We start from the raw sequence: 27,564 nt of genomic DNA on the forward strand, positions 1-27,564 counted from the left end.
ATTGAATGTAAATTTCGAGAAAAAAATATTTACATAGCAACATGCACAGTGTTTATAGTCATTTAGTCATTTAGTTCGATCCCCGACCGCGTCATACTAAAAGACGTTAAAATATGGTACTTGTTGGTCCCTGCCTGGCGCTCGGCATTAATGGGTACAACAAGGACTGGTCGGCTCGGAGTCAGTATAATGTGTCTGAGTAGGGTATTCATGCTTCACTGCGGCATGGTATCTCAGTGGGCTAGCACTATAAAACCAGCTTCAGTCTGGGCTAGTACAAGCAGCCGCACATACACATACACGCATGCACGTCTTCATATGAGCGAAATATTCTCAAGCACGACGTTAAACCCAATTTCACCTCACCTATAGTCATTTATAAGGCAAACCTAAGATGCAAAACATCTTTTCCTTATTTCGAACAAATGAATCATAGAAGCCGCGGCTCATTTCCTCTCAGATGCCATTAATATAATGAAATGGTGCATCCTCAGTCAGTCCCTCCGAATTAATGAAATGATTATACTGTATCAATGTTACGTATTAAAGTTTTGTCTAGTTGCATACGCCCTGACAGAAACATCGCCTCCATGGTGGTGTTTCGGAACAAGTTGAGTTCGACTTTAAACAAAGAACAAAACAGATTTGAGATCGATCTCTTTACTGTACCTATGTTTTATGTACAAAACCAAAAAAGTAAAAATTTACATGGATATGAATCATAAAAATATAACCTGTTGTGAATGTTGAATAAAAAATCACAATAACTGCTTCTTCTTAATGAAATTACATTTCAGTATATGAGGAAAATGTATGTACATTTCTCTTCTCCATCTCTCAAAATGGTCGACTGCAGTTTCATCATTTTCGAGCTGGCATTGGACGGAACTATATTTCACTCGTCAAGAACAGTTGAAAATGCAAATATTTCTCCTTTGTGGTTGAGTATTAGTATAAATTTGATGTGACAGCCTGTCTACAGTTAATATATTCACACGTGACAAGATCACGTGACACCTATTCGTAGTATTCATACTCTTCATCCTCGTCCTCCAGAAGCCCAGGAGGGATAAATTCTGAAGAAAAATACAAAAAACAATAAATCCATGATGTGGAAACAATTACCAACATGACAGGGAACAAACAATCAGAAATCATGCACAGTGATAAATATTTGTATCTGTTACAGTTTTTATTGTGTGGAAATGTATTTTTCGCTTTTATATAATGGTGTAAATACAATACAACATGAATACAAGTTACCATATGCGATTAACGTTTTGTATGCCTGATACAAGACCCTCATTAGGAGGGAAAATATCTTACTCGAACTTTCAGACGAAAAATCGGCCTTTGAAGTTTTGATTTTCACTATTTTTCGTTTTTGTTCAGTGACCTCATTTACACAATTTTTGGACCGTGACATCAAGAATATTCGATTGGTTTAACACATCTAGGGCAATCCGTTTTGTGAGTGATGAGTTAAGTTTTACGCCGCACTTAGCACTATTCCAGCTATATGGCGGCGGTAAATAATCGAGTCTGGACTAGACAATCCATTTGATCAACAGCAATTGTGATACGACGACATGTGTCAACAAAGTCAGCGAGCCTGACAACCCAATCCCGTTAGTTGCCACTTACGACAAGCATGGTTTACTGAAGACCAATAGTAACCCAGATCTTTACGGGTCGAAGCCATTTTGTGATAATGATAAAACACGTCCACACACACCTTTGTTACGGTTGCAGTAAAATTAGGCAATGGTCATGGCAACCAGGAAACACATTTTCAATGAATACGTTTTATCTTTCTTCAGTAAATTTATTAATTGTTTGTGAGTGACAAAGTGAATAGGCAAACCCTCACCGTTACATCTGTAGACGAGGTCAGACCAGATGACCATTTCCTGTGAGAAGCAGAATACACCGAGACGTCCACCCTTCAACGTTGTGTCGTACACGTTGCCGGAGTCGGCCACCAGCTCCGTCTCCTTGAACAGCAGCACCCTACAACAAGACATCGTTCACATGGGAAGACAGTAACCATCTTCAACCACGGAGCAGCTCCATACACTATCTGGATCAGTTCAGTACACTACTTGACGAGGCCTGTATCGGGCATGTGGATCAGCTCAATACACAACCTGATCAGACCTGTGGATCAGCTCAATACACAACCTGATCAGACCAGTGGATCAGCTCAATACACTACCTGATCAGACCTGTGGATCAGCTCAATACACAACCTGATCAGACCTGTGAATCAGCTCAATACACAACATGATCAGACCTGTGGATCAGTTCAATCCACTACCTAATCAGGCCTGTGGATCAGCTCAATACACAACCTGATCAGACCTCCGGATCTATCAGCTCAATACACAACCTGATCAGACCTATGGATCAGCTCAATACAGTACCTGATCAGACCTGTGGATCAGCTCAATACACAACCTGATCAGACCTGTGGATAGGCTCAATACAGTACCTGATCAGACCAGTGGATAGGCTCAATACAGTACCTGATCTGACCTGTGGATCAGCTCAATACACAACCTGATCAGACCTGTGGATCAGCTCAATACACAACCTGATCAGACCTGTGGATCAGCTCAATACACAACCTGATCAGACCTGTGGATCAGCTCAATACACAACCTGATCAGACCTGTGGATCAGCTCAATACACTACCTGATCAGACCTGTGGATCAGCTCAATACACAACCCTGATGGATCACTACCTGATACAGACCTGTGGATAGGCTCAATACACTACCTGATCAGACCTGTGGATCAGCTCAATACACAACCTGATCAGACCTGTGGATGGATCAGACCTGTGGATCAGCTCAATACACAACCTGATCAGACCTGTGGATCAGCTCAATACACAACCTGATCAGACCTGTGGATCAGCTCAATACACTACCTGATCAGACCTGATCAGACCAGTGGATCAGCTCAATACACTACCTGATCTGACCTGTGGATCAGCTCAATACACAACCTGATCAGACCTGTGGATCAGCTCAATACAGTACCTGATCAGACCAGTGGATAGGCTCAATACACTACCTGATCTGACCTGTGGATCAGCTCAATACACAACCTGATCAGACTCAATACAATACAGCTCAATACACACCCTGATCAGACCTGTGGATCAGCTCAATACACTACCTGATCTGACCTGTGGATCAGCTCAATACACAACCTGATCAGACCTGATGTGATCAGACCTGTGGATCAGCTCAATACACAACCTGATCAGACCTGTGGATCAATACACATACATCAGACACACCTGATCAGACCTGTGGATCAGCTCAATACACTACCTGATGTGACCTGTGGATCAGCTCAATACACAACCTGATCAGACCTTTGGATAGGCTCAATACAGTACCTGATCAGACCAGTGGATAGGCTCAATACAGTACCTGATGTGACCTGTGAATCAGCTCAATACACAACCTGATCAGACCTGTGGATCAGGCTCAATACACTACCTGATCAGACCTGTGGATCAGCTCAATACACTACCTGATCTGACCTGTGGATCAGCTCAATACACAACCTGATCTGACCTGTGGATCAGCTCAATACACAACCTGATCAGACCTGTGAATCAGCTCAATACACAACCTGATCAGACCTGTGGATCAGCTCAATACACTACCTGATCAGACCTGTGGATCAGCTCAATACACTACCTGATCTGACCTGTGGATCAGTTCAATACACAACCTGATCAGACCTGTGAATCAGCTCAATACACACCCTGATCAGACCTGTGGATCAGCTCAATACACTACCTGATCAGACCAGTGGATAGGCTCAATACACTACCTGATCTGACCTGTGGATCAGCTCAATACACTACCTGATCAGACCTGTGAATCAGCTCAATACACAACCTGATCAGACCTGTGGATCAGCTCAATACACTACCTGATCAGACCTGTGAATCAGCTCAATACACAACCTGATCAGACCAGTGGATAGGCTCAATACAGTACCTGATCAGACCAGTGGATAGGCTCAATACAGTACCTGATCTGACCTGTGGATCAGCTCAATACAGTACCTGATCAGACCAGTGGATCAGCTCAATACACTACCTGATGAGGCCTATGTGAGGTCTGTGGATCAGTTCCCATCGGTAGGCTGTCTTGTCCTGCCAGCCGACGTTCCGCTCATCCTTCCACAACAACTTCACCTGGAATACAATGTTTGTATATTCAAGGTTCATACAATACAAATGGAAATAACAGCCCTTGCTATGAACACCGACAGAATATTCATAGAATAATTGGTAAATATTTACGGTCAAATGAAGAACAAAAAGAATATTGAAAATGGCCTTTGGATTTGTGTCAGAGTTACAAAACAACCAAGGGTCTCGAAAGCAATCGTATTTGTACACAACAGTCCCTTAAATGTTCTGCATCATTTTCATTTGTCAAAGAAAGATACTTTGTGTTATGCCAACCATAATTTGTATTTACGGCAGTTCAATCGAAAACATCATGATCCATTATCTGTCTGATTTTGAAATACTGGAAAAAGTGAGGTAATGTTATTTTACGCCATAGCTAATACCATTCCAGCTATGCCATAGCCCCTGTACATACTTGATTCTAGACAAGGCTAACAACTGGATCACAACACGCTGAGCTACCACAATGATTGATCTGACATTGTGACCACCCAATCCCATTTGTCCGCAAAAAGATTAATGGGGATCCATTCTGGATTTGGAGGATTCACACTGAGGGATTTAGTGGAACTGTTCAGTGAGTTTAGTTACACGCTGCTTTAATTTTAGCAACATTCCAGCAATATCATTGCTGGGGACACCAGAAATGGGCTCCGCACATTGTACCCATGTGGGAAATCGAACTCGGGTCTTCGGCGTGACGAGCGAACGCCTTAACTACTAAGCTATTCTACCGCCCCGAAACAGTTCAGATTAGCAAGGTCATACTGATTGAAATATGTCCATCTTCTAACCTGGCCTTTAGTATTGCCTGTGTGCCACAGCGAGTTTCTCAACATCTCCCCTGGGCCGGACACCGACTTGACCAGCTTCAGTTGGATGCCGGGCTCTGCCTTGGCCCTGAAGGGGGTGGGGTGCCAGTACGTCTGGGTGTTCTTCTTCCACATGACCACATAGAAGCTGGAACTGTCCTGGTAGCTGAAGATGAAGCCGGCGTAGTCGTCGTCTACCTCCGTGTTCACGAAGAAAGTGCCGCTGAAGTCCACGCCGCTGAAGGCGTTGAAACCTGTTTGAAACACGTTTTGTTGGCATACATAGTGCTGGCTATGGCAGAGTTTAGATGGGATTTAATTTAGAAATTTAATTTTAGAATCATATATTTTTCTTTACTTATATATTTATCTAGAAATTTTTGCACACTAGTTTTTACGTCTTTATCAAAATGAAATCCCAGGAATCACTCGCACTACATCTATGTCCTTTTGCAAAGACATGCTCTTCTGTTATCACGTTTGATTTGTAAGGAAATCATATACAGCGCATTAAATGACCAGACCAAACATTATCTCCAAGGCTTAAAATTTGTAGATGTTCAAAACCTAGTCAACTTTGCTTAAACGAGGTTAAGCTATAAAATAAATCTTTACTGTGAAAAAGACTATGAAACACAAACGGATATAAACTTACTTAACAACAACAATTGAAATTCATTTTCAAATTGCATAGATAGGTAATGCCAATAATGAGTATAATATTATATTATATTATGTTGTTATAGTTATATAAACTAAGCAGTTGCCTAAGCATCATTCAATAAGGTTTTCTATGTACATCAACCTCATGCCGGCCTCTTTGGCAGAAGGAAAATGTCTATATTATCGAGAGAGAGTTTAGTTTTACGCCGCACTCAGCAATATTCCAGCTATATGACGGCGGTCTGTAAATAATCGAGTCTGGACCAGACAATCCAGTGAGCAACAGCATGAGCATCGATCTGCGCAATTGGGAGCCGATGACATGTATCAACCAAGCCAGCGAGCCTGACCACCCGATCCCGTTAGTCGCCTCTTACGACAAGCATGGGTTACTGAAGGCTCATTCTAACCCGAACCATCACGGGTACTATATTATCGAAGTAAGTAATAAGAGAAATTATGACTTAAACCGTTACGCATAGTATAAGTTCAGTATACGCATAAAGAGATGTGTAATTTGGTATAAGCATGCTATAATAACAATATTGACAGTTAAGCGTGTACAGCAGCACATATTTAATGGAATCCACAAAGTGACGCAACACGAATTTCCATCTAACGTGATTCAACTTTATCGTCAGTGACTTTATCTTCTTTATCTACCTGATGATAAAGTTCAGACGCATAGGAGGAACGTTCCTGCTGTGTCATTACTCTATGAACTTCTTAATATAAATACGCAAGTAAGAATTCAAATTCAAGTAAGACTATTAATATGATATTTGCATATTGCTATCAGTATGACGATATATGAGGGAATGTATGCACTCACTGACAGCCACGCCCGGGTCACTGTTCATGGTCTGAACAATCTCAGCCCCCTGAAACGATAACCATCCTCAGTAAGTTACGACTGGTCATCAATCTCCATATGTATACTGACAGAAACAAATAAAGGATCACAGGGACATTCAAGCGTTCCTTTAATATTTTCCACTTTTCATCAGCAGCTTTGAATAGCGCTGTGGTGATGAAAATTGGAAAATAATAAAGGAATGCTTGTATTTTCCTGTGATCCTTTATTTGTTTCTCTCAGTTTATTATCTTCCTTGATACCATTCCTGCCGTTAGATTCCGGTATCATGTGTAAGTCAAGTGTAACCCTCCTTCAAAGAGGCAACCAAGAGAAGCTAGAGAAACGTGTTTCTCGACAATATTCCAGCAGCAGAACGACTGCGTATAAACAGATTGTACCAGGGGTGGAAATAACTTTAAAATTGCTAGTGTACTCCGGTACAGTGGCACATGTAAAATCACTTGCCCTGATAATTTTTCCACTATACCGGCCGTTTTCTTGTTGATTTGTTAAATAAACAACATAATTAATATTAGAAAGTCAACTGGACACCGGTCGGTGTGATATACACATTTGCTTGCCCGACAAAACCCACTGGATTCGGGCGTCGGGCAATGGGTTATTTCCACCCATGTGTACCCCGTTTGCTTTCCTTTCTGACAGTGAAAAGCGGTTGAAAGCCATTTCTTAAAATACACTAGATACTAATTTTGACACGCTCTGGATGCAGCCTGCGAAATAGTTTCCAAATATTGCTAGCCAGTCGGTCTAGCTGTGCCTGAAAGTTACTAGGACACAAATAATTCACTAGCCCGAAACTAAGCAAAAGATTACAAAACTAGATGAGAATAAGTTATTGTCGGCATGACACGGGTTTCATCATTAAGCTGCTAATAGGATGAACATGTTTTTCAGGCCATACTCTTGCATGATTTAAAAGTGTATTATAACTTGACAACTGGGAGAGAGTTATATATTTACAAAATGACCCCATGAAAATTCACCAGCCAGTCGGGCCAGTAACTGTGGATATTTACTGGCCCGACTGGACTTTTATTAGCCACGGGCTAGCGGGCCAGAGGCTATTTCACACACTGTCCGTATGGCGTAACCCTTAGAAGATCACCTTGTATGATACAGGCTTGGAGCCGCCCTTTCATATAAGACATATTATATTTGGGATTACACTTTCTCAGCAAAGTACAGATTCTAGTACTTTTGTTGGATTGAGTCCAATCCAGGATTGGAACCCACACACCCAGATTCAGGCACCTTAGCGCCAGAGTCATCCGCCTAACTGACTCAACCACCGAGGATTCCTTTCATAGCTCACCTGGTTAAGAATGATCCAGTTAGGATCGATCTGCGAGTCTCCCTCGGGATCAAGGATCACTGTCTGGTATGCCCTGAAGTCGGTGGCGTAGATGTCGCCGTTGTCAGGACACACGTCCAGTGGATCAGGTTGACCGTCGCCGTCGTTGTCGTCCTCGCAAACGTCTCCTTTGCCATTTCCTGATTAGGATATATTTATGACAAGGATATACAAATACTCATGATTAGGATTAGTATGAAAATAACGTTACATGTTAATAACAGTCGACTGCCAGGTTCTTCTAGAATTCGGGGCGGTGGGGTAGCCTTGTGGTTAAAGCGTTCACTCGTCACACCGAAGACCCGGGTTCGATTCCCACATGGGTACAATGTGTACTTACCAAGATTAGTTATTATATCATTATGACATAACAGCAGCCGCTTAAACTTATCGAGAGATGGAAATTCCCAGAAATATTTTGGGATAAGATGTTTTCTGAGATCATCGTAAAATGAGCATTCTAAGGTGAAGTGGGACTCAGTTTCTATCACTGGAATAACACAAAGAGGACATAATCACTGATCTCTTGGTAGACCTAATTTACCACCATATTCAATCATGAGACTGTGAGCACCTAAGAGAGCACAAAGAATTTCTGTACACTTTCACTGGAATGCTCGTGAGATAGCTCTCAAACTGGAGAGTATTTTTGATTGACTTATAGAGTGTTAATTTGGAGAACATATTAAGGTTGTCACGCCATATCTCTTTATGAATATCAATACATCTTTGTTTAAAAGTTTGAAGGGATAACTGGGTATATATAGTGTCCTGATTGAAATGAGAATCAAACATACGCAGGTGGAAACAATGAAATAAATGACATGGGAATCAAGCGTACGCAAGATGAAACATAAAATAAATAAATGAAACCGTTATCAAGCATGCGCAAATGAAAAGCATAACATACGTGAAATGGAATCAAGGACAAGTTGACATCATACATCGTAGCACATGGAATGTTGTCACCACAGCAAAGAGTGGACGGGTAACGATATACAATCTTGTCAGGAAACCAGATACGGGGAAGATGTAACGAATATCACTAAAATGAACTATTTGCTTTTACAGATTGGGAAGATAACTGTGTCTAAAGCAACCTGTTCAAGACAATTCACGTCCTCGAACACCCAACGTATGGTTTAACTTATTATCAGTGTGAAAACTTTCTTACTGTCTGTATCCAACTGGTCAGGGTTGGGCACTAACGGGCAGTTGTCCAGAGGGTCGGGAATCCTGTCGTTGTCGTCGTCGCTATCACAGGCATCACCTACAACAGCGAAAAAAACACGGTGAAAACGCATGACTGGCTACAACGGTCATGTGTCACGTGGTGCAGGCCAATAAGTGTTTTAAGTTTACTTCTCTACCATAACGTTGAAAATAGGGCGTCAAGATAGCCTAGTGAGTAGAGCGTTCGCTCATCATGGCGAGGGCCCGAGGTCTAATCACCACAAAGGTATAATGCGTGAATCCCATCCTTGTTCCCCGTGCAGTGTTATTGTTGTAAAATTGAGGCGTTAAACGCTCATATACATTGTTAAAACCCATGATACGCTCATCCAGTAATACCTCATTTACTCAACATCTGCAACCGATTCTCGTTTCAGTCTGATTAAGTGAAACTTGCTGGACGTTTCTACTATGGGTATGCACGTGACCAACTCCGTCCACTCACCTTGGCCATCCTTATCAGCGTCCACCTGGTCTGCATTGGGCTCAATCGGGCAGTTGTCCTTGTTGTTTTGTATGCCGTCACGGTCGCTGTTCAACATCACATACGATGAAACAGAATATCAGCTTGCTCGGTTGTGTGAGTGAGGCAGATGTGGTTAACGCCTCATTGAAAAGTATATCAGTTATGTGACATGACTTGGGTGAGGTGAGGTGAAATTGGGTTTTACGTCGTGCTTGAGAATATTTCGCTGCATGCGTGTGTATGTGTATGTGCGGCTGCTTGTACTAGCCCAGACTTAAGCTGGTTTTATAGTGCTAGCCCACTGAGATACCATGCCGCAGTGAAGCATGAATACCCCACTCAGACACATTATACTGACTCAGAGCCGACCAGTCCTTGTTGTACCCATTAATGCCGAGCGCCAGGCAGGGACCAACAAGCAGCATATTTTAACGTCTTTTGATATGACGCGGTCGGGGATCGAACCCGCGACCTTCCGCTCTCCGGGCAGACGCTCTAACCACTACACCACGGAGGCGGTCGACATGACTTGGGAGGAAGTAGTAACGAAGGTCTTAGACGTATACCAGGGGGGTGGGGTAGCCAATTGGTTAAAGCGTTCGTTCGTCACGCTGAAGTTTTGGGTTCGATACCCCACATGGGCACAATGTGTGAATCTCATTTCTGGCATCCCAAGCCTTGATGTCACTGTAATATTGTTAAAAGCGTAAAACCGTATTCACTGACTCACACACTTGGAGTGAGTGGGTTTAGTTTTACGCCGCTTTTAGCAATATTCCAGCAATATCACGTCGGGGATCACCAGAAATGGGCTTCAAACGTTGTACCTATATAGGGAACCGAACCCGGGTCTTTGGCGTGACGGGCTAACACTTTAACCACTTGGTTACCCCACCGCCCCGCACCCTCGGACATAACGGGTACAGTACTAGACACACAATAGGCATCAAAGCCCGGGGTACGCCACCAGAACCAACTCTGCAACTTTGCCCTCTCTGCTGCTCATCAGCAGTTGCAGATGAGTTCCATTATCCTTTTAAATGTCTTCATTTCCGAAAGATCCATTTTTATCCCATTTCAATTTCTACAATGGCCGAATCTCTAAAAAATGGCGAACCTTCTCAAACCCAAAAGAACAAACACTTTACGTAACTTAGCAAAATATATTAGAATTGTTTCCAAAAGGCTCAATAAAATCTAATTTGTAACATTTACGCTTTTCAATTAGTTATAATATAAGTATGTATATGTATTATAAACGTCGATGTACATCCCTGCTATCTTGGCATTTATTGTATTCATTTGCATTTATTTGTCTCATGTACCACCGTTGGTGGGTGTTTGAGAATAAAGATGAGATGAGATGCACTGTAAAATACGGCGCTACAAACAACAGCAGCTCTTATCTACAAATATACTTACTCATCGTCGTTGGTATCGCACACGTCTCCCACGAGGTCGTTGTCACTGTCGAACTGCCGGAGAGAACAGACAGTAGAGAACAGGTTCACAGTTACTGACTGTGTGTTTAAAATGTACATGTACTAACAAATATGATACCCGTGAAGGTTCGGGTTAGAATATTGATATTCAGTAACCCATGCTTTTCGCCAGAGGCGACTAACGGGATCGGATGATCAGGCTCGCTGACTTGGTTGACACATGTCATCGGTTCCCAATTGCGCGGATCGATGCTCATGCTGTTGCTCACTGGATTGTCTGGTCCAGACTCGATTATTTGCAGACTGCCGCCATATAGCTGGAATATTGCTGTGTGTGGCGTAAAACTAAACTCACTAACTAACAAATATCAAACATATGGAATTTGTACAGATATGCTTAAACAAACTATATATTACTAAAGAACCGACCCCCTAGTGGATTCCAGCTACATTGCGGTGGTCTCTTAGTAACGAGTCTGGACCAGACAATCTACTGATCCACAGTATCAGCATCGATCTACGCAATTGGGATACGATGACATATGTCAAGTCAGCGAGCCTGACCACCCGATCCCGTCAGTCCCCTCTTACGACAAGCATGAGTTGCTGAAGACCAATTCTAACCCGGAACTTCACGGGTCTAAAACAAGGATTGTCCGTGTTTTGTGTGTGTGTGTGTGTGTGTGTGTGTGTGTGTGTGTGTGTGTGTGAGAGAGAGAGAGAGAGAGAGAGAGAGAGAGAGAGAGAGAGAGAGAGAGAGAGAGAGAGAGAGAAAGGGAACTTGACCTGGCTATTGAAAATGAAGTCTGAGCAGTCTGTGGTCCAGTAAGAAGGCGCAATGCAACTTCTGTGTTTGCCAGTAATAATTAATCTCAGCGATTGAAATCGGAATTTTAGTCCAGATATTGACCATTCGTTACACCCGAAGTTTAATTATTCCCTGAAGGCACGTACCTGGTTCTTATTTTTTATATTCGGACAGTTGTCACAGGCGTCACCAACGCCATCGCTGTCGACATCGGCCTGGTCAACGTTTTTAACACGTACACAGTTGTCATCTTCGTTAAGAATACCTGTCAAAGTAATTAATACACGTCTGGGTGAAGAGAAACCATAATTAATGAATCATATACTATTTATGAATTATTTTAATCTTTTCATTTAATCTGACACTTCTCCGCGTCTCACCGTCGTTGTCGATGTCCGGATCACAGTTGTCTCCTAGGCCGTCAGTGTCCGTGTCCGTCTGGTCAGGGTTGGGGATCGTGGGGCAATTGTCGCAAGCGTCCCCTCTCTTGTCAGGGTCCCGTTCTGAATCACTCTGGTCAGGGTTGGCCACCAGGGGGCAGTTGTCCTGAAGTGTGAAAGCATGGTGATAACATCTACCTCTTGTACATTTGTTAGTGACGGAATGTTGTTTTCCACCGCAGCATTGAAAATCAATTCTAATTCATTCTAGCATGTAACACGATCAATGCTATAAATTTCCGACCGTATAATCAGCATATACGGTCGCAATTTGAAAACCGATTCACCAAAACCTTTGAATGTATCCCTACACTATTTGGGTAACGCTGTTTTTCAGGGCATTATCATTTGCAGAAGCCCTAGGTATGTTAACTCCCCTCATCCGCTAACATGGAGTGAGTGAGTTAGTTGAGTGTTACGCCGCTTAAGCGTCGCCGATATAACTGACTGACTGACTGACTGAGTTTGGTTTTACGCCGCTTTTAGCAATTTTCCAGCAATATCACGGCGGGGGACACCAGAAATTGGCTTCACTCATTGTAGCCGATATAACTAAATTTGCGGCTATATAACCACTGGTATACGTCCCTAATTCGTCAAACACAGTACAGTTATCCCCTAAATATAAAAAAACTTGTTGTCTTGTTGTGGTGACTTATAAATTCAGATCAGAGTGATGAAAATGTTTATCTAACGAACCTGAGTTTCTGTGTACATGTGAGTGAAAATTTAAAGTAAACGGCAGTATTTCATCTATGTCGTGACTATAGGCCACAGTGTAGAAAAATCGATAAATGAATGGAAACAGTTTGTCCTCTAAGTCCAGAAAGATTGCGTAGCTAGGATTTATCAATTCTCGAGGGCCACCGACCGGATTGTTGATGATACCATCATTGTCCATGTCCTCATCGCAGGAGTTGCCAATGCCATCACCATCGGCGTCCTCTTGACCGCTGTTTGGCACGTCGATACAGTTGTCCTGGAATTAGTGAGTGAATATTTTTTCTTTTCATGAGCATGAATGATTGGTGGATGACGGATTGATGGTTGGATGAAAGGACGATGAAACGATCGATGATGATGATAATAATGATGATCATGATAAATGATTGATGGATGATGGATATACGGTTGGATGATGAAAGGATTTATGATGGTGATGATGATAATGATGATGATGATGACGATGATGATAAAAACGTCAAAATCAACACCTCAAAGTGCTACAGTATTTTTCAGGTCGTTGCATTCGATTTTCATATATACACATGGAAACGAATAAAGGAACACACGTAAGTTCAAGTGTTCCTTTACTCTTTTCCGGGATTCTTGTCAATGGCACTGTGGGTGAAACTCTGGAAATAGATAAAGGAACACTTCAATTACACTTGTGCTTTCATATTTTCCCTTTTTCGTTTCCATGATTATATATTCTCAGCTCCCTGGGAAGTATTCTCAAACGAAAACGCGAATAAAATGTGTCAACAGGATGAGTCAGTGCTTATGAAAGATACCAGTTCCCATCGACTGAAGCAAATACAGCCCCTGTACTTACCTTCCTACACCGTCGGTGACTACAGGGCAGATCCTGGTCTGGGATACCGTCCAAGTCGGTGTCGCGGAAACACATCTTGCCGTCCCCGGCGTAGCCGACTTTACACTGTCGGACAAAGTGTACAACCACATTGTCATTACTTGCAACAATTATGCAGCATGTCAGACATTTACATTTGGAAGTGTTAAGTGAGTGAGTGAGTTTAGTTTTATGCCACACTCAGCAATATTCCAGCTATATGACGGCGGTCTGTAAATAATCGAGTCTGGACCAGACAATCCAGTGATCAACAGCATGAGCATCGATCTGCGCAACTGGGAACCGATGGCATGTGTCAACCAAGTCAGCGAGCCTGACCACCCGATCCCGTTAGTCGCCTCTTACGACAAGCATGGGTTACTGAAGGCACATTCTAACCCGGACCTTCACGGGTCTGGAAGGATTAAGAGTATAATCACATAAACATACTCAATGCATAGTCATAACTTAATTGCCGGTCGGAAGTAAACACTTTAAATGTGGAGTCGACAAAAAATTACTTTAGGAAAACTTTACTCGGCACCCCCTCTCCCCCTCAGGCACACAGAGAAACACAAACACACCAGTAGACATCGTCATACCTTGTAGCGCCTTGAGCAGGCATGTCTGTCTGGATTGCGCGCATTATACATGCACATTTATTACATTTATTTATTGTATCATATTACGGGTATATTATACCCGTATTAAATTCATCAAATATCCACTTCTTGTTTATCTCAAACTGGCAAGACTTCTAACACACTTGCACCTGTCTCATGTAGCCTACTCATCCTTTTCAATGAGCTACACTCGAGGTTTGGCCTCCATTAATCACATACTATATACATGGTTTGTTCAGTAAGTGTAAATAACAGATAAACGTCTTTTCGGGGAGATTTAGAGCAGTATGTAACAGAAACGTATTACCCAAAAAGTTGACATTCCGGTTAGAACTGGTTGGTATATAGCAACCCTAGCTTTTGGTAACAGGCGACTGAGGGGATCGGGTGGTCAGACTCGTTGACTCTGCTGGTGCATGCCATCATATCCCATATGCATAATGATAACGATGCTCATGATGTCAGTCACTGGGTGGTATGGTCCAGACTAGATAATTACAGACCGCCGTTGTGTAGCTGGAATATTGGTGAGTGCAACAAACAAACAAACAAACAAACAAACAAACAAACAAACCTTACCTGGCAGAAGTAGCCCTCCTGTCCTGGTCGACGGACGCACTTGGCATTTTCGTGGCACCTCGTACTCCCGTCAGGACACAGAAGTCCGCTCTCCCGGCATCCTACAGTTTGGTTCCCTACAAACCCTGGCAGACAGTCACCGCATTGCCTGGAACCCTGAAAGTGAAAATAGTGTTGGGAACTCTTCACCACATATATACTCTTCAAAAAGTAGGGGAGCCGGAACTTTCAATTTGGATAGGAAGTATAAGCGTTAAACAACTTTTCAATGACAGACATCTTATGAACGCACCACCATTTCTCTTTATCAACACCCCTAAACATGGGATGCACATGCACAACGCAGTAGCAACATACACGTGCATGGGGTGTCATTCTTGATTTTGGCATTTTTCAAGAAGGTCGATAAATCACTGTAGACCATTAATTTTAACAGCTGATAGTGTTTGTTTCTTGGCGGGTTTTTTGGGGGTTTGAAAATGAAAATCGTACACATGCAAATTTCACGTCACACACCAATCATCTTTCAAGAGCGATTACTGTACAAACAACAGCATTGTTATCATAAATTTCATATTATCTCCCAACTTTTTCAATCGTAAATTCAAAATGAAGTTCCCCTACTTTTTTAAGAGTATATATATACTCTTTAATGTTATGAATGAACACCAGTGTCAAAGATATCTGTGCTTCTAGCTGGCTGGGTGAACGGGTGTACGTGTATCAGGTTCGACAGCCGACTACTGTTGGTTATAATATAAGGTGCAGCCCGTTCAGATCCACTCCCGGGCGGTGGGGTAGCCTAGTGGTTAAAGCGTTCACTCATCACACCGAAAACCCTGGTTCGATTTCCCACTTGGGTACAATGTGTGTAACCCATTTCTGGTGTTCCCCGCCGTGATATTGCTGGAATATTGCTAAAAGCGACGTAAAACCAAACTCACTCACTCTCATACTCATACTTAGATCCACTCCAACGTTCAAGGTTTCAATGACTGGTTCATGTTCAAGGGTCTTGCGAAGATAATCATTTTACGAGTGCTTCACATGAACTAACTTTCTTAACAAGAAAGTGTATCAAAGTACAGAGGAACGACTGATCTGACAAATGAAGGAGAAAGAAACTACAGATTTTCTGATTGTCCTTTTATTCTGTCGGAAATCATTTATACCTTAAGAAATCCTATTGCATAAGAAAAGTCCTGAAAATGCATTGATATTTCCCACACATATTTCTCAAATGAGTTAAATGTGGGGACATGTGGTCTTGGACATAGAGCTCAGGTCACAAATCAGTAGACGTTCAGCAACGTCGGGCGCGGAGAGTCGTTAGATGGGTGACCGTGTGTGACAGCTTGACTCCTGAGAGTTTCTAGGACTACAGTCCTGCCCCACAAGGAAGCACATGTGATCTCACCTTAGGCAAGTGAGTTTGTTCAAAATTACCTCTGTTCACCCAGCAGAAAATGGGTACCCGGTGAAATAAGCCGTGAGACTATTGACCTTTTAGCACCTAACAGGCTTATTAAAAGCAATTAATGCTGAATGACACTGTTATTGATTACAATGATGTAGCTAGATATTTTTTAAATATCGGTTATGGTGAATTTTAATAAGAACAGCCACTTTCAGAAAACAATATAGATACAGTACTCCATAACACGCAGTTAGTGATTTGGAGGATATTTTAAAATAAAAGACAAAATATCATTCTGAATATCAACTGTGATAGGACATCACAGGCTAAGGCGCCAGGCTAGTGATCAAGGGAGGTTGAGGTGTCGGGATCGAGTCCACCTGTGACCGGGTGTAAAAACCTTGGAGTCAACTTTGTGTGCAGACTCTTTCAGTGTTGGCACAACCCTGTGCACTTAAAAGAACCCACGAATCCGTTGGTATATGACCAGATGGTGGCCACATGAATACGTGCAAACACCTAGTTGCGGGTATAGCAACGTGCAGTAAACATGGACAAAGTACTGTGACTATGTGTCCCAGTCCACCCAGCTGTGAATGGGTACCTCGTTAGGATGAGAAAGTTACAATAACTCGGTGCGCCTAGTGGCTGCAAGAGTTGTATACTCCCCAGGGAGTTGAGATTGATAATGCGATGTGCCGTTGAGATTGACATCCAATGATCGAGGGAAAAAAATACCAGCGCCTTGAGCATGCACTAGTGCGTGGATATGTGCGCTATATAAATATCCTATAATAATAAGAAGAAGGGATAACAGTTGTCAACATGGTCTTCGGATAACGAGGTCGGTTAAAACAACACAAAACAAAACAAAACAATAAAAGCCCCGATGATATTCTCACGTAATGCACTAGACTGTACAATAGCAGTCATGTTGAAAACTCACCGGAGTGTTGATGCAGACGGAGTTGGGGACGCACCCGCCGTTGCTGTTCTCGCACTCGTTGATGTCCGTACACACCTGGGCAGGTGAGAAGTTAAAGTAAATTGCACGTTTCATATGTACTATCCAGTTTAATAAGACAGTTAAATAGTTTATATTACATGTATCTATGTTACACACACAATGAAAACTGGCATTGGAAGTCCCGATGATCATCGCATATGTTCGATTATCGGTTCGAGGTATGCCGAGTGCCAGTGTAACAACGCAACCGCAATGATTCGACATGACCACTTAACTACGTTGTCTCTGGATAAATCGAGTTAAAGGCAGTTTCAATTTACTGGTCGCGTACGCTGAAGAATATGAATTTCCTCAACAAAAATTGAGTAGTGTATTCTTCATTTCTTGAGACATTTAATTGTCTGGAATATGATTATTTTCGATCTAAACTGTACGGCAATATAATATTATAACTGGTTTCATGGTGGCAAGATAAAGAACCCCCAACAAAATCAAGAAATTGTTATTGAATGGCGATACTCTAGATCCGGGTATCATTAAATATTATGCACTTTTTTGCTGATTTACGCCACTTTTAGCAATATTCCAGCAATATCACGGCGGGGACACCATAAATGGGCTTCACACATTGTACCCATAATGGGAAATCGAAACCGGGTCTTCGGCGTGACGAGCGAAGGCTTTAACCACTAGGTTACCCCACCGCCCCCTTTTTAAGTTTTTGATTATTTGTCATTTGATATTTGATGATTGCCGTTTCTGAACCTACGATTGCCCTCTCATAACATAGTTGTCATGGAAACCCACCTGCTTCTGACGCTGTGCGGCCTCGATCCCCACCCCTTGAATCGCTGGACTAGTGAAGCCCGGGGGGCAGGCTGAGCAGGTGAACCCCGGGGACAGGTTCTCACACATGGCCAAGTCATCACATGGGCGGCTGTAGCGGCACTGGAGACAAAACATAACACACAAGCATGAAATATAGTAAACTACGGTTAAAACGAACACGCTTACAACGAACTCAGATATAAGAAACTGGCTAGCTATTCTCGAAACGTTCGTAGCCCTACGAACTTCTTAACCCCATTCTTATCACATTGGCTACGACAAAAGTTCTTAGGGCTACGAACATTTTGAGAATAAGGGCCCCGTTTCTTTGGTCTAGCCACTGGCTGTGTCTTTTACGCAAACTTCATAAAACGAACTACGGTTATGTCGAACGAAAGTTAGTGGTCCGTTTGTGTTCGTTAAACCATAGTAACTGTATGAGCTCTAAGGCTACTCATCGACCGAACAGTTCACAAATGGCTTGAGCGTTGGCTTCGTGTTCCAAAAACGCAGGGCACTGGCCATGGTTAGTTTCTTTGTTAATTCGTTTTACTTTTTGGTAGTCTGAAATGCACTTTATCAGGATATTGCGCTGTTGTCGTGTTCAGTAAAGAATTAAGTTGTCACATATTTAGATCCTATCTCTCATTATTACTCGAAGTTACATTTTTTGGTGAAAATGATTGTTTTTATGAGCTGGTTAAGGGATGAGCTAAATCATAAGAGACGTATATTATTGATGTTCATTATATACATCGGTGACAATATGCTGGTTTCTCCTGACTGAAGTCGATATATGTCTTATGAAGACAATTTGGTTCTGAAACAACATGTACTTAACATCACCAGATACACGTATAAAAAACTCATACATTTTGGTTTTTTAATCTTACTTTGATAGTCGATACTATGTTTATTCTTTTTACACGATATACATATGTTCCAAATGAACTACAAAACAACCAACTCATATACCTAAATATGCTAGAAAATAGCTGTCTTTAAAAATCAAAACCCTATTATTTTCCAAGAATCAATCAGCACATAACTGATATTTGATGATGGTTCTAAACCATGCGTGCATCTTGACATTGAGACTGTGACAATCCGGGTTAGAATTGGCCTTCAGCAACCTATGCTTGTCGTAATAGCCAACTAACGGGATCGGGTGGTGAGCTCACTGACTAGGTTGACACATATCATCGTAACCCAATTGCGTAGATCGATGCTGATGATGTTGACCACTGGATTGTCTGGTCCAGACTCAATTATTTACAGACCGCCGCCATATAGCGGGAATATTGCTGAGTGCGGCGTAAAACTAAACTCACTCACTTAACACTTCCAAATGTAAATGTCTGGCGTTAAACAACAAACCAAACCCATCTTGACATTGAAACTCAATGGCAGGCAGCACAGTGGTGACTGACCTCGTCGATGTCCTCGCACACGGTGCCGTTGCCTGAGTAACCTGTGGGGCAGGGACCACAGTCGTAGCCCCTGGCTGTGTCTTCACATGTTACCCCCGGGAAACATGGTCTGTCGGCACATGTGACCCTGATGGGTTGGCACCCTCGTTGTGTCCCGTCACCTGTCAGCCCCGGGGGGCAGGATCCGCAGCGGAAGCCTCGCTCTCCGTCCACACACCGGACTCCTGCAGACAGGAGTCATGAGATTAAGGTGAAGATTCTATTGATAATTCTTACAAGTGCTAGTTGTGTAAATTGTTACCATGAGGAAGTGCCGTTCCATGTTTTAGTTATGTCGAGACAGCTAATAATTTAGTCAAGAATGATTCGATATGACCGAAAGAAAAAAAACAACAATACATTTTGATTAATATGATTATATACTTGATTTCAAATAAAAACCATCATTGTTTGGCGATAATTTATCTGTACTCATGTTTAGTCAGTAGTTATGGTATGGTAGATATGGTTTTGTCTTCCTACGCCCCTGCTTCATTGAAACAATGTATATTTTAGACTAAGTTACACAGCCACAGGTTAAGTTTTTCAAACTGTTGCAGGAATCAATGATGGTCAAGAAGACAAAATAAAAGTTTGCAACAGTACTTTCAGTTTTCAATAACATATTAAACGAACCGGTATACTTTCATCTCATTTATTGACCCCATGTGTGATCATAGTGCTTAATCGCTTAGTCGGTACACCTTACTGAAGATACTGTTTCTCCATGTTGAAATACTTTTTGATGATTTGTGGAAGCTCAAGAGGTGCTACACGGAAGCCTTTTAGGACCATTCAATTATTTTATTTTTCTTGAAATTTCAAGATACTAAGCTGAAATTTCAAGATAACGATCATGAAATTTCAAGATCATTTAAAAAATTTCTACTTAATATATATCTTGAAATTTCAACTAAACATCTTGAAATTTCAACTTTTTAAATTAAATTTATTTAAAAAACCGCATGGCTCTAAAAGGCTTCCGTACTGATCTGCTAGATGATCATTACTGTTTGTTTTGTTTGGTAATATATACAGTTCGGTACTTCTTCGTAACTTTCACAAGAGGTCACCAGTTCGTGTGAGTATCTGTTTGAACGTCCTTGTCAGTGAACCGAACGGTTATCGGAATAAAAGGTTGCTAAATTTATAAAAATGTAAAGGTTGTAACATCTGAACATATAAGTATATTTCCATTTTACAACCTAGCTGCCATCCGCGTCGGTTCAGACACGACTAACACTCGGAAAACGCCGACAACTTTTCAAATCGTTGTTTACTCCGAGTGTTTAATCGTCGTTTTCCTTAGTGCTTGCTCGTCTCAGGAACGAATAAATATGTGCGTCATGTGGTGTACTTCAGCCATGTAGTCGGATACGCAGGGGCCTCTTCGTAGTTAGGGGGCATTTATGATCAAAATACGTTTGTCGCTACCTTTTCAATTTAAACACACACACACACACACGATTTATTTCGTAATTTAATTTCAGCTAAAATATCTCTTTACCTGGGTAACATGGACTGTCTGCACACGAGGTGTGGCGCGTGCATGTTATTCCATCTCCATGGTAACCACGCGGACAGGCACCACACCGGAAGCCAGTCTCCGTATCAACGCATCTGACTCCCTCGAAACACGGATTGGATGAGCATCGCCTTACGTTCAAGGGCGAGGGCTGATCATCTTGAAGGAAAGAGAGAGAAAATATAGGGTGACTTGGATTAAAACATGGCATCAAAGACCGTTGTATACATGTCTGAGCGGAACAATATATTTTTAGGCTGAGATGATATTTCTCATAATTTCAGGAACCAATTATTAACTATTGCCCCTCTCCAAACACGCTAAATATCAAATTGGAAGTTTGGTTAGTACGAACTGACCATTTCAATGATATATAGATTATAAATTCACTGATATGAGAGCATAATTTCTATGACATAAATATCAATATTGAATAACATGAGGGATCCATACTCGACGGCGTTCAACAAAGAGTCGCGTAGAACGATGCTCATGATGTTGATCACTGGATTGTCTGATCAAAACTCGATTATTTACAGACCGCCGCTATATAGTTAGAATATTGCTGAGTGCGGCGTTAAACAACAAACCAACCAACCATCGAAGAGTCTTGCCAGCAGTTCGAACCAAAACTGAACGGAGGAACCAAAAATTTAATGTAAGTTTTTTGTTCATGAAGACTAGGCATTATGTATTGGGAAGACTTGCTATATCAACTCACTCGCTCCGGATCCTCTGCACATGGCACAGCCGGAAAGCACTTCTCTCAGAGCACGTGTCTCGCGTTCCTGAAAAGGATGTAATTAAAAGTACCAACCACTGGTTATCTGATTTAGATTGTGGTTTCTCATATCCTAGAGGTGATAAAGAACCGTCCCGGTGAAAATACAGTTTTTAGTATACAGTCAGTATCTACCTTTGAATAGGTGGCAATTGTCCTAGGTGGCAATTGTCCGGGTGGCAATTGTCCTGCTCCCGAACATATATCATCCAAAGACGGGGATAAATAGAGAATACCGTACCGATACAGCGACTAACAGGAACGATTTTTTATGGACAGACAACTTCTTTTTTGCAATGGATGTATCGTTTCGTTTATCAAGTGTAGATGCTAACACCGTTATCAAGCAAGCGATAACGGTGTTAACATCTACCCCGAAACGTCGCATCTATTGCAAAAAAGAAGTTAAAATATGAAGTTGTCTATCCATAAAGAAATGTTCCTGTTCATCATACCAGCTTCTAAATGCCACTCAAAGAAGATACAGCAACTGTTGCACTTCGAATATAGCACAATGACAATCGAATTGTTAACAATAAATGTTTATACAATAGACAACGTATAAGCTATAATCTAAAACAAAAATCAGGTACGTCCTGTCCGCCGCTGAAGCTGAGCACGGAGACATACACAGAATTATATGTATTGACCCATAGTAGCCGCCGAAAAAGTTTACTTTACTGATTAAAATAAACTCTGCGTGACCATTCGTGTCATTTTGGGACAAGCTGGTTTCCGTAGGGGCACGTGGTGACGAACGGAGCCTTTTGTGACCACTCGAGCTCAGCATCAACGGTCAGGTAGATTGTACGGGTCAAGTATACAACGTACACTAACACACTTCACGGCATTAGCCTCACTCACTTTGTCACCAGAAATTTTCCTTTGGCGAAATTGTACGTAAGCTCTGTAGATTGTTTCATTATAACAGTCATACCACCTAAACTTGCCCCAGATTCGTGTCACAATGACCCATACACAATCAACTTCCACCCCCTCCAACCCCAATTCAGTCTCCCTCAAATCAACAATCTCAGCAGTCAACTCTCTCAGCGACAGCGATTATTGCACCCTTTATTCCCCACAAAACAAATACTGTTATTACTTGGCAGTGCCATTCATTGTAATGGAGTGTTATAACTGTATTGCACTCTTTCTGATCAGATTCGATAGAGGACAGGAGGTACTCTAGCTCCTATGTTTAGACTGGGTGTCAAGACTGGCCTGTAAGCTTCAAGATCACTTTTCACGCTGCATTCTCAGTCCTAACCAATATTGGAAGCTTGACCTCTGTGGCATATCTAGGTAAATTATCATCACTATCTTTATTGCTATTATTGGTACGTTTTATTATAAGTGCCTTGGTATTTATATTGAAACTGTACTACCACTCTATCTTGTACAGAACTTGTATTCCCTTGCAGTAACTTGTATTGATTTGTAAAATCGTTCACTGTATGAGATGTTGCAGGTTTAACGTTTTTTACCTACATATTTTGGGCAAACTTATCGTTTCAGCTTCAAAATCTACAGGTAACACTGTACTAAGGTGTCCTTGACAAGAACAAGACACCACTGCGCATACACATCCTGCACGTAGACTCACCTGGTTCTGCATTTGTCGCTGAAGTTCCTGCACCGTCCGCGTCAGCTCCAACATCGCCTGTATCATCTGCACGGAAGGGTCTGCAACAACATTCAAGTAACATCCTGAGTTACAAGACCCCAGTTATAGTTCCAATTATCTCTGCTTCAACATCAATAAATGTATGATAGATAATAACAATGCTTTGGAGAAACCAGATATGTCATCGAGAAGACCAATGTCTGTCTGGTTTGGAATATGAATGTTGGTATATTTTAGCCATAGCAAGAAACCACCAAGACTGTGGTTTACAACTAGAAAGTGTTTTTACTCGTAAAAACAGATCTCCCCCCCTTCAACTAATTCAATGTTGAGACCTCAAACAAATTCATTTGATTCCTTCAGTTTCAAAATCTCTAAGTATGAAAATACATATTATTGATAGTATGTTATTATGTTAGTAAAGTCTTTATTTAATATTTTTATATTCAATTGAACTTAATTGCTTATCAACAAATCAACAACTCCACAGTTATATTTTACAAAACATTCAGAATTGTAAATGATTCTATTTCTAAATGCATGAATGAATCTGTCACAGAGTTGTCTATAGTCAATACAAATTTCAACGAATGCTGAACTCAAACTCAAATTTTATCACATTCAGTTATGGATGTAACTTGTTCACTGGAATCTAATCAAGAACAAGATAGGTGATACTGTGATACATGGAAACTGTAGCAGCATGGACCAACACCAGATCATCCGTATGCTGTATCTCTCTAATAAATATGATCAGAATATGAAAAAGAAAAAAAATACAATTGAAAGAAAACCCCAAAAGGCACCTCTGCATGATGTAGAGAGGCAGTATACCAAATTTGGCGAAGATTGTTCAAGTAGTTTTAGAGTTATGTTCCGGAAACAATGGGAACGCCGACGCCGACAGAAACTCAACCAAAAACAATATGTCTCCCGATCCTTCGGGGAGACATAATTTACCACTGGCGGGACTCGAACCCTGTTCTTCTAAGGCACAACCCGAGACACCTCGCCATCCAAAACATCCCAGATTGTGGTTTTATCGTTTGAAACAATTTAGCACTCTTTTAACTTCTTTTGAGTAGATTTCAATGTATTGTTACTGAACACAACGGTAAACTTTGAAGGTGGTCATCAAGAAGCATTGTCAAAACGGAGTGAGTGTAGGCCTTATAGAACACGAATATTTGGCGCTGGTGTGTTCTGGTGTGTGCTAACGTTAGGTTCTGGGTGGTTAATGCATTCGCTTGTCACGTTGAAGGCCCGGGTTCGATTCCACAAATTCTTACACACACTCCTCATTACAGACCATTTGTGCTGGGAATTGGTTAAAATCTCATAATTGATGATTGGTTCATTACAACCGATCAATCATCGAAAATAATTGGTTAGCATCATTTATGAACTGTTCCTGATTATTTTTGTTAATGGACAAAAATTAAAGAAAACCCCCGTAGTTCTTTGGTGTTTTTGCAAATTGCACAAAATGCATTTGCAAATTTCACAGCTTTAAAGGATGACTAGTAGGTTAGGAACATTAATTTCTTGGAGTCTTTAAGATAAATTCAATGATGACTTGGAATGAGCTTGTAGTGGTCATGAAATGTAACAGACAACACCAACCTTGTGAAAAATATTGTTAATGCAAACAAGTATTCCAGAATTGTTTGTGTTCGATTATGAGAAAACATGATCGATTGCTTGGTCGTTTAGTCACTGCGACCAATCTTCGATTATTTCAATTAATCGGACCACCACTACTGACCATGCTATGCACCGCTTTACCTGCTCCTGGACCTGTTGGGTTAATCCTATTGGTTATATCATCAACATTGATGTCCCCTCCTCTGCGCGGGGGCTGCTTCCTCGATTGGTCAGGCTGTCGACCTCTAGGCGGGACTGTCTGTCGTCCTCTAGACGGGTCTGGCTGCTGTCTAGATCTGTCAGGTGAGGGTGTCGACCGTTCTTCAGGATCATTCCTTTCGGGGCTGAACCTCTCCTCGGCCCACGCTGGAACCTCCAGTGTAGGGGCCTCTGTCGTCGTAGGGATGTTATATGCGTTCCGACCACAGCCTTGCGACAACAACATGTTGTCCAACGACGTCTGAGAGTAGAAGTTGAAGTTGGGAGTACGTCTCTGAAACGATGAGAAAGTGAGTTAGAATTTAATTTCGCATGAGCATTGTGTTTTAGTACCCTTGATACTAGGCCATACGGACTTAACGATTGGCCCAGTAGTGTGACCATCGTTTTATTCATTGACACAGCACATACCCAAAACTCGAGAAATTCCTTGTTCGACACAAGCGAAGTGTCCATATTAAACCGTAGTTCTGATAAATAGTCTTCCGCGACCACAAAGTTAAATCACCTTAAACAACGTAGCCACATAAAATATGTGAACTTATATCAAATGCATACCAAACTTCAAAATGGAAAAAGTCCAAATTCGTTCCCCCGAGTGCTTTGACATACAACTGCATTAGTTTTACACTTGTGTCTTATTCAACAGTACAAACGCTGAAAATAATGCTCCAGATTGTGTTTGTCCAGTTAGTAAGTAAACACAATGATTGCTTCTAAACAGTAGGACTGCACGGTATTACCGGTATATCGCATTACGCTTTTCAAACAATACGTATTGCAATATTTTTTCTGAGAACCGGTATATGGGTAAAGAACATATATGACGTTTTTGTGATGATCTTTATGGTTTAAATCAAAATCTTCACACTTTCATTCACAACAAATGTTTCCGTCGTTATTCAATCATAAAACGGAATACTGTAATGCAACAAACTGTATAAAAAGCAAATAGAATCCATGACTATGCAACCTAATTTTGAGATAATTATCAGAACCATAACATGTATGTTTAGAGACTTATAATGTAGAAAATAGGATTGACACGTACAATTACTGACTGTCAAACTCTTAAGTTCCCTATATATCGCAATACGGGTACCTGAATCGCAATATATTGCAAAACAATTTATTGGCCAAAACACAACCCTACTAAATCTGAAGACCGTTTCTATCATTGCCTGTGTCTGTTTATGACACAGCACAGTTTCTTATGTAAGATGGTGTGTAGTACCTTAACCTGCTTCTCCAAACCATTCCTGGAACTGTGCTGCTCTTGAAGACCCTCAGAATATTTTTTTTATCAGACGCAATTGCATTTCGTTTAATTCTCTAGAATCTTCTGATAGCGCTGTATAAGGTTGATGCACGCATTGTTGAACTGGGATTAACAGTAACCCCACAACAAGTAATAAACACAGTATATATCTGATTAGTTCCAGTGACTTGTTTCCATGCCAACTACGTTCCAATGAGTACTGATGGGCGTATAGTGAATATAACATTTATCAAAACAAACCTACATGGTATTTCAAATATTTTAGTCGAACAGATTTACTGACAAATAGCATAGCGGAGACAAATCTGACACAATAAAGATTCCAAGACAATATATAGTATGACCAGAAATTATTGAGAATTTTAGGAATATGTTAAATTGGATTTCTAGTATAAACAACCTTGACCTGCTATCAAGTGCTCGGTTTAATTCAAGAGAGACAACTCCGTTAATCCTTTTTCATTAGTTTGTGAACAGTTATCCCCTTTGTTTACTTGCTAGCAGACGACATTTTCAGTGATCCTCAGTATGGATGATTTAGAGAAGAGGAAGTTAATTTTAGAGTATTATAACAAGGACATCAGATCAGCTAAACTGTTTATCGTGTTTTGAAAAATATTGCAAATGGATATGGCATTGAACACCAGGGAGACGCAGGTAGGCCCAGAAAAATTGACTGTCGGTGACAGGAGGCGGCTTGGTATTATTGTTTCTAAAA

General features: G+C 41.4%; 1 protein-coding gene across 1 annotated transcript in view; it reads right to left on the reverse strand.

Moving 5' to 3' along the window:
• Nucleotides 1-644: 644 nt before the first annotated feature.
• Nucleotides 645-27,564, reverse strand: part of LOC124282398 (cartilage oligomeric matrix protein-like) — a 43,984-nt gene continuing 17,064 nt past the window's right edge. Inside the window, exons 4-24 of the mRNA XM_046718376.1 lie at nucleotides 25,490-25,841; nucleotides 23,684-23,763; nucleotides 22,018-22,084; nucleotides 21,279-21,455; nucleotides 19,733-19,956; nucleotides 18,282-18,422; nucleotides 17,454-17,528; nucleotides 15,091-15,246; nucleotides 13,871-13,975; nucleotides 13,187-13,294; nucleotides 12,256-12,421; nucleotides 12,022-12,140; nucleotides 11,048-11,100; nucleotides 9,605-9,690; nucleotides 9,101-9,196; nucleotides 7,888-8,066; nucleotides 6,531-6,579; nucleotides 5,018-5,289; nucleotides 4,126-4,223; nucleotides 1,871-2,010; nucleotides 645-1,076 (exon numbers count right to left, since the gene is read on the reverse strand). Of these exons, the coding sequence (XP_046574332.1) occupies nucleotides 1,018-1,076; nucleotides 1,871-2,010; nucleotides 4,126-4,223; nucleotides 5,018-5,289; nucleotides 6,531-6,579; nucleotides 7,888-8,066; nucleotides 9,101-9,196; nucleotides 9,605-9,690; nucleotides 11,048-11,100; nucleotides 12,022-12,140; nucleotides 12,256-12,421; nucleotides 13,187-13,294; nucleotides 13,871-13,975; nucleotides 15,091-15,246; nucleotides 17,454-17,528; nucleotides 18,282-18,422; nucleotides 19,733-19,956; nucleotides 21,279-21,455; nucleotides 22,018-22,084; nucleotides 23,684-23,763; nucleotides 25,490-25,841 (2,802 nt within the window). The 3' untranslated portion in view covers nucleotides 645-1,017. The remainder of the gene's footprint in view (nucleotides 1,077-1,870; nucleotides 2,011-4,125; nucleotides 4,224-5,017; nucleotides 5,290-6,530; nucleotides 6,580-7,887; nucleotides 8,067-9,100; nucleotides 9,197-9,604; nucleotides 9,691-11,047; nucleotides 11,101-12,021; nucleotides 12,141-12,255; nucleotides 12,422-13,186; nucleotides 13,295-13,870; nucleotides 13,976-15,090; nucleotides 15,247-17,453; nucleotides 17,529-18,281; nucleotides 18,423-19,732; nucleotides 19,957-21,278; nucleotides 21,456-22,017; nucleotides 22,085-23,683; nucleotides 23,764-25,489; nucleotides 25,842-27,564) is intronic.

This window comes from Haliotis rubra, unplaced genomic scaffold (assembly GCF_003918875.1).
Source record: "Haliotis rubra isolate DU_JTF1 unplaced genomic scaffold, ASM391887v1 Scf3, whole genome shotgun sequence".
NCBI lineage: Eukaryota > Metazoa > Mollusca > Gastropoda > Lepetellida > Haliotidae > Haliotis > Haliotis rubra.